Source organism: Sipha flava, unplaced genomic scaffold (genome assembly GCF_003268045.1).
Source record: "Sipha flava isolate LNK unplaced genomic scaffold, YSA_version1 2_pilon_pilon, whole genome shotgun sequence".
Lineage (NCBI taxonomy): Eukaryota > Metazoa > Arthropoda > Insecta > Hemiptera > Aphididae > Sipha > Sipha flava.
In genome coordinates, this window is record NW_020272972.1 from 2,893,232 (window position 1) to 2,901,880 (window position 8,649).

Consider the following 8,649-nt stretch of genomic DNA (forward strand, 5'->3'; position numbering starts at 1 on the left):
CTGTACCACCAATCCCCTCAAGTATTGTAACATCTCCTGCAGAAAGTGTACCTGCAGCACCAGCTCCTACGGGAAGTCCGACTGTACCACCAATCCCCTCAAATATTGTAACATCTCCTGCGGAAACACTGGTTATACCTGCAGAGAGTGTACCTGCAACACCAACTCCTGTGGCAAGTCCGGTCGTACCATCAACCCCCTCAAATATTACAACACCTCCTGCGGATACACCATCTATACCTGTAGAGAGTGTACCTGCAGCACCAGCTCCTGCAGAAAGTCCGATTATACAACCAACTCCCTCAACCATTGTAACACCTCCTGCAGTAACACCAGCTATACCCGTAGAGAGTATACCTGAAGTACCAAATCCTGTAGCGAGTCCAGTCGTACCATCAATACCCTCAAGTGAAACAACACCTTCTGCAGAAACACCGGCTATACCTGCAGAAGGTGTACCTGCAGCACCAACTCCCGTGGAAAGTCCGGTCGTATCAACAGTCTCCTCAAATATTGTAACACCTCCTGCGGGCACACCTGCTATACCCGTAGAGAGTATACCTGCAGTACAAAATCTTGTAGCAAGTCCGGTCGCATCACCAACTCCCTCAAGTATTGCAACACCTCCTGCAGTAACACCAGCTATACTTGTAGAGAGTATACCTGCAGCACCAACTTCTGTGGCAAGTCCGGTCGTACCTCCAATACCCTCAAATATTGTAACATCTCCTGCGGGTACACCGGTTACAACAGCCGTACCATTAGTGGAAACTATATTATGTCAAGAAATATTTCCAACATATTATTATTGTGATACCCCTAATGCCGTGTATATTGTACAATCACCGTCTAATAAAATGTAAAGAATGAAGTTGCAATATCTCAATCAATAGTTGAATTTCATAGAAATATTTAATCATATTTTCATTATACTATATATTCCTCATAAATAGTATTGGCATACGTTTAATATAATTATTAGATAGTTTTGAAATGTTGTTTTCGTTTTATTTTTATTGTTATTTAGCACGTGTGTTTTACAATTTGCACCCTTAATTTTTATTAATCTTAAGTATAATTAAACGTTAAATTATATGTGATTGTTAGTAGTTTGTTGAATTGATTTATACACATTTTCCGCTCTCAAACATCAAGACGGTTTAATGACGATAGACAATATAATAAAAATGTCTTCTTTGAATTTGTTCACATACATAATAATGTAAAATACAAATAATGAACGGTCATATTTCCTGTCTGGCGTAGTTTTTTGCGCACGTATATATAAACTCTTTTAAGGATTTTGGCATGCTTCTTCAACTGGATAAAAAGAATAGATGTATTATTTAAAATAACATAATTCAGTTGGAAAATTAAATGAAAAAATAAAAATCCATTTTAATATTTATAAGACTTTTTCTTTTCTTTAAATCCCCTTTGTTTGTTATCTTAAATTTATTTAAAAATGTATTTATATTATAATTATATTTCAGTGCTTTTTTATAAAATATAATTTGTTTTTATAATAATTTACAATAAATCCATTTATGTATATAGATATATTTATTAGGTGTCTTATATTTATTTACAGCTCTTGTAAATTAAATTTCAAAAATCGAAGTCCAAGGCGGCTAGTAAAAGACTTCTTCTTAAAAAAAAAAAATAAATAAATAAATAAATACAAAATATAAAATATAATAATTCTACAAGTGGGACACAATCAAAAATTATATCCTTAATAATTATATAATTGACATAATATTAAATTAACTATTATAATAATGTATTATCCAATTCATAGATAACAATTCAAATTTAATTCCAAATGCATTTATCTAGTGAATGTCTATCAAATATATTAAATGGGGTACGACTAATTATTAAAATAGAGTTAATTTAAACATATTTGAATAGAAATTATTTTATACTCTGTTTTATATTATTTTAAGATTATCAGTTGATTTCTTCCCTTTTATTATACATAATTACAATTGTTTGTGCCATTAAAAAAAAAAAAAAAAAAAAAAATGTTAATCAAAATATTTATATTAATAATTTAGAATGCCTTGAAAAATTCGTCTGATCTCATTATTTTAATAACATAATACCCAAGATCAAAAACACAAATTGTTTTTAAAATAAAATAATTAAATTAAAACTTATTAAATGATTAGTAGTCATAAATTAATAGATGAATAAATAAATAAATTCTTTATATGTAGAAATAATAAATTAATAAATTAATTCATAGCATGGAATATAATTTGATTTGTAAAGTACGGCCACTCAATAAATAATAAAAAATTAAATAAAATAAAAAAAAATTATTAAAATAATTATAAGAGTCACGACTTAATTGATTTTGTATAAATATTTAACCTGACGATGAATTTTTAATTCGAAACCGGTCGTATTTTACACGCATAATAAATCTGTTAAAAATGATTTCAATACATAATATTTGTGAACTTTTTAATCAAACCGAATCGTTGACTATAAAATACGAAATATCTTTTAGCTTTTTGTTTTCGAACAATCTTAAAGTAGATAATTAGCAAATTTAATTGTGTTAAAATGTTACCGGTACATCGATGGCAAACGAAGTCAATACTGACCGACATCGAACACTACCATATAATAATGTAACCGGTCCGTAAACGTAATTGTAAGTCAGCAAATATCACTTTTATTCATTCTTCATTTCCGGTCGGAAATATAAACCAATAGCTTTGTTCATAAATCATTTTCATACTTGGCAAAACTTTTACGTGATAAATGGATTCTCCGATATATTATTTAAATGCTGGTTTAAAAAAAAAAAAAATTCAAAACATTAATAATAATAAATTAATAATTTAATTCAATTAAATAATTTTTTTTAATATTAAAGTAATTATTATCTGTATATTTTGAAATAATTTATTAATATTATAATTGTATTTTGTCCGTATTTTCCATTAGTTTAAAAAAATTCTTTGCAAAACTATTCTGTGATATTAAACATATATAACATATTATATATTTAACATACATATCTATTAATACTTTTTAGTTTAAGTAGATTAATTATTAAATTAGGTATCTATATTTTATAATAGTATTTTATTTTTTTAATTTATACATAGAAACCAGGAATTTTTTTTTTTTTTGTTTCACTTAAACTTTATTTCTTTGAGGGGCAGAGGAGCAAACATTATTTGATCCAGGGCGGCATCGGCCCTTAATCCGGCCCTGAACGTAATCCAATCCAACGCAGTGCACTCGTCGTGACAGTGCAGTACGCGTCGTATTTTAAAAAGCAGGTTGAAAACAGTCGTAAGCGTTTTTGTTTTATTATTGTTTTCGAACGATAATTATGCACCGTCGGCGCGTCGCTCATGTGAAATAATACACTATCCGTCACTCGCACGCGTACCACCCGTACATGCTAGTCAACGTGTTTTCGATTACTGTGGCGCATTCACGAGGAGGTTTGGGGATAAGAACCCCCCCATGAATCTGAGACAGTAAATTAACTTATTCAGTGTTTATGTTTATATACTCTTTTTTCTCCGAACGGACTTTAATAAATGATGACGATATGAAACAGCTAAATATTAACAGAACCAATTGAAGTTAATCCAGATGAAGTGTTGGATGAATTGGCAAAAAGAAAAATCGATATAGCATTGTAATTAGGTGATAACTGTTTTAAACCTGGAAATTCGAATATATTATTTATTTTATTAATAACTTTTAATATTTCGTATCTGTTCGAACGCAATGGATTGATTAATTTCATCGTTTCAACATATGCTATATTTTTTACAAATAGTAAGTTTGAATTTGCTGAGCCCCTGGTGCCCGCGAACAGACCGTCCGTCAAGTGGATCGACACGATCACGCCAAGTCGTCATCGAGAACGATCGCACAGTTTAACCTCACGACCACGTCGGTAAGTACAAACGCTAAGCTCATCGTCCGACACGGTTGAGGGAACGCTTTACCCCAGCAAGTATTGCCTGCGTAGAGCAAATAGCACAGCAAATCTGCCGTTCGGTAGATTCGATTATGCGTTGTCTTCGACATTACTGTACACCGATCTATGACCGAACTTAACGGGATGAGCGCATGATCATATTCGTCTTCTCGTTTTTCTTACGGCATTTATTTTTAGTAAGTTTTTTCTTTTTTTTAATCCGTTATATTTAATTGTATTTAAATATATCCATAACTTTCATAAAAATGAAATCGACGTAACACATACGAGGGTGTAGCGCGTCCTATTGACGCGAGACGTATTCCTATTCGGTATAAATATAAATAATCCTAGTTTGCCAAACGATCGTTATCGCAGATCCAACTCGATGTGTCATGCGAAAACGATATCCCGCAAGCGCTCGTCGTGGGAACCTATTGGTTACCAGTCGGAAAAAAATCAGCCTTACGCTTTCTTCCAGTTTCTCGCGGCCTCGAAGAATCCAGCGAATGGCATCATGTGGACCATGAAACGAAAATAATAATGACGTAATACATTCGATTACCTATGCTATCCGTAAGAACCGAATTTGTGTGTTTGACACTGGTTAACATACTTTTATACCTAAAATGAATCGACAATATATTAAGTAAGAACCAAGTGCCTATAATTATGTCGATGAGTAATGTGATAAGATTATGTCGATTAAAATACCGAAGCACCACGTTTTTTTTTTTTTTTTTTTTATAAATCGACCTGACCACCAACTATTATTTAAAATCGGGAACGGAAACCATTCATCAAAATAAGATATTTTTAGCTCTAGATTTCTCGTGTATGTTGTACATAATAACCACACAGCTTTTCACGGTTTACGTTTTTATTTCACAATGTTATATTTTTAACATTATTAATAAAATTGAAGATGCCGGCTAAATGTGAACCACGGCCGTAGCTTACAGCCACCCTGCTTTAAGGTATACAAATTTAAAACTTAATATACGTCACGTCTTTGTAAGGACATACGACGTACTATATTTTATTTAAATTTCAGATCGGCTACGTGTATTTAACATAATTTACATCGCCATACGGAGCGCAGTGGATCATAAATCTTACCATTAAATATTTTAATATAATTATACGGTCCTTCGAAAGCATAACGTTTCCATGCTACTTAATTACAATTTGTAACCGCTGAGAGTTTTACGAAAGAATAATACACCTACATAATGTTACTAACTCAATTAATAAGATAATCCGGACATTTTGGTGGAATCGTAAAAAATACCACGGTTGATTAGTTTTTATAAATCTCCGTTGAACTCTGACGAATAGTAGGTACGTTAAAATATTTCAACTATAAAAAGAATAAATATTCATGAAAATCGTGTAATTAGATTAAGCAAAGGATAATATAAAGGAAAAAAAATTGACCAAAAGAAGAATCCGTGATAATCGCTACATGACAGCATTAAAATATTTCAACATCATCGTAATAAAGAACAACTTCTTTCGTGGCAGTTTAACTAATTATCTTCGTATTAACATGGACGAAACGACAAAAAATATGGCGCATAACGCCTTGTTCAACTATTTAAACTATCTGCGCTCGTGCTATCCCATTGATCATATAGTCTCGTTAAAATTGATTGACAATCAATTTAGCCCGTGCGTTTTCTAATATAGTCCGTGCAAAAGGAGTAAGTAGTAACTTATAGATTCAAAGTGTATCAAATAGACAACCATCTTATTTTATATTATTACAGTTACATTATTAAAACGAAAATATTAAATGATCGTGGTAAATAAATATTAAATTATACAGAATTATGTATCGTCATTGAGGTTTGACAGTAATTGATCTACTTTTGTGTAGAATTACCCTTGTACACTCCGTTTAGTTTTAAACAATAAAAAAATATATTTATGAATTCTATAGAAATTATTACAAATTTCGAATTTGTAAAAAGATTTTAATTAAGAGTTCAAATAAATTTTAAATAAAACGTTTATAAGAAAATAAAATAAATATTCACAAATTATCCAACAGGTTGAAATATTGAATAGCAATTTAACGTATACTAAATTAGCTTATTTTATATATATATATATATTTAAGTTGTAACTTAAATTGCTATGATTAATAGTACCATTGTTATCATACATTTTATGGAAGATTCAGAAATGACGGCATTTAAATGTATTTTACAGTCGATTATACTTATTAATTAGTAAGTTAAATGTTAAAAATTAGTATCAAGATACTACGAAAAGGATATTAAAAGTTTATAGTGTGCACATTTTCAAATTTTTATAGTTAATGGTTTTAAAATTTAAAATTTGATAATGCAATAAATTAAATATTCATAGATTAAAACAGATTTACATACATTTAATATAATTTTTGTCTTCACTATAGTATCTAGTTTATTATATTAAAGTAACGTTTACATATTTTTATTTTATTGTTTTTCCATCTCTAATATTGTATTGTTAGCAATTAATATAATATATATGTATATATATATATATATATATAATATATCATAATAGTATAATAAACATTAATTCAGCACTATGGTTGATGACCGATAGCACTTCGACCCGTATACATTATTGTCAGTTCTAGCTCAAACATCAGACAGTACTAATGAATACGTATTCGAACAAATCTGTAATAAAGGTGGACAAAAAATTGTTAAGAAGTTTTCAATAAATTATATTAGAAAATTAACATAAACCATAGATGCATAAGTATTCCAATTCATATATTATATACTCGTATACTACACAGAATCAAGTGCTTCCGTATATTTTACGCGCACAACTAAATTGTATTAAAACAAAAACGAATGTTCTAATGAAAATAATCGATCATTTTGTCACACTAATTTTAAAACATATTTATATTTTTTTAACCGCGTTAGGTTCCGAATATCATTAATCGCAAAAGTATTAATATTATTCAATAACGACAAATATCATTTATAAATGTGTTGATGATAACTTATTACATATCTTCACGATCGAAATACATATTACAATTTCAAAGCGACACTTTTATTTCGCGCACGTATATAACAAAAATATAATACGGAAGACTCGGCGTGATATTTTCATCGTAGGTGTAAAATATTTAAAAATGTTACCAAGTGTAAACCGGGAAAAACATTTTACGCGTCGGAAAGGAAAAGTTTTTCCAATAAAATATTAGCGTTTGATACGAGAAAAAAAGGAAACCAAAAAAAAAATCATAGGTCGTAACGACTAGAAAGTTTATGTGGACCTAACTGGAAATGCGATTTGAACGAATATTCGATATTTATCGTTTTGTTCCGCGAAGCACGGCCACGCGAACCCGAGAAAAAGGGCCGGAACCGCGGGCGACAAATCTCGCGGACCCTTGGTAAGAACGACGACGATTGTGAAAAATCCGGTCCCGTTCGGGATCGCGCGGGGGTTAAAGTCGTGACGGGGAGACCCGTCGAAAACGGGTTCCGTCGGTTTTCTTTCTTCTTCCGGTGTTCAACAGGGGACCGACCGTGAGCGGTGAGAGCGCCAACTCGGGTCGTCGGGAAAAACTTTACGCGCCTTTTCGACCGCGCACTCCCGTGCAAGTTGATTGGGGTGGGGTAGGGGGGTTAGGGGAAGATGTACTCACATGTCAGCAACGGCGGAAGGAGACGACCGGTTGTCCGACCGATTTGACGCACGTCCTCCACGTGGGCCGACGGAACACACTGCCCCGTGCGACGAAAGCGGAAAGTGTTGCGAAAAAAAAAAAAAAAAACAACGACCCGGCGGAAAAATCGAAACGGGCGCAGGACGAGAACCGCGTGACGAGACTCGCGGTGACGCGAACGGAGGACGCGAGCACACGAGTTACGGACGAGACGACGTGAGGCGTGCGTGGTGCCGAGGAAACAGCGGCACCAACAACAACACCAACACCAACAACAACAAGAACAACAACAACAACCGACATGACGCGCATACGCGAGCACCGAAGAAACCCGACTCGCGGCCGACAGGGCGCGCCCCGTTACCGAGGACGAGGACGACGGCGAACAGGACGGACGAGGACGACGACGATGACGATGACGTCGCCGCCGCGTCCGCACGTGCGCCCCTTCCGCCGATCTATGTTCGAGAAATCCGCCGGACCGCTGAGTGCACGTACGCCGGGCAGGGGGTTGTTGGCGGCACCCGTGTCGCACACATCTCTCGTCCGCCGGGGGTTCGAAGAACGGGGGCTGCTCGCGTTCTTCGCCGGTCACGCGCGGTCGGCGAGGTGCGGTTGTTTTCCCGAGAAAAGAGGTGTCGGCCGATACTTTTGTCCCTGAACAACGATCGCGATCCCGACTCCAGGGGTAGGGACAAGCGTACCCCGTCCGCGGTCGTTCTTTCCTCAGCACATGGAAACGGCACGGAGATCACGGGCTCGGCCGAGTATTGTTTTCCGTGATCGAGAATCCGCAAATCGCTCGCGGGGCCATCGACGTTCATATTGCCTAATTATTTAATGTATTCAATCGTCAAAGTTACGTGTTTGGTGCCGCCGGTAACTAGTAAAGATGAGAAAACACAACAGTACTATGGTCCCAGCCGTCGCAGGTCTCGCATACGTTTATCGGACTTTTCCCTTATCTGGTGACCCCCGCGTGATCCATGTGAATTCACCACATACC

At 34.4% G+C, this 8,649-nt stretch overlaps 2 protein-coding genes across 7 annotated transcripts in view; one reads left to right on the top strand and one right to left on the bottom strand.

Moving 5' to 3' along the window:
* The window catches only part of LOC112686142 (vegetative cell wall protein gp1-like), a 6,721-nt gene extending 5,474 nt beyond the window's left edge, over positions 1–1,247 (top strand). The window contains exon 3 of the mRNA XM_025558316.1: positions 32–1,247. Coding sequence (XP_025414101.1) covers positions 32–863 — 832 coding nt within the window. The 3' untranslated portion in view covers positions 864–1,247. The remainder of the gene's footprint in view (positions 1–31) is intronic.
* The window catches only part of LOC112686141 (ADAMTS-like protein 1), a 206,022-nt gene extending 198,134 nt beyond the window's left edge, over positions 1–7,888 (bottom strand). For all 6 annotated transcript variants that reach the window (XM_025558312.1, XM_025558315.1, XM_025558311.1 and 3 more), the window contains exon 1: positions 7,623–7,888. The gene's annotated coding sequence lies outside the window, so the exon portion shown is untranslated. The remainder of the gene's footprint in view (positions 1–7,622) is intronic.
* Positions 7,889–8,649: the final 761 nt, after the last annotated feature.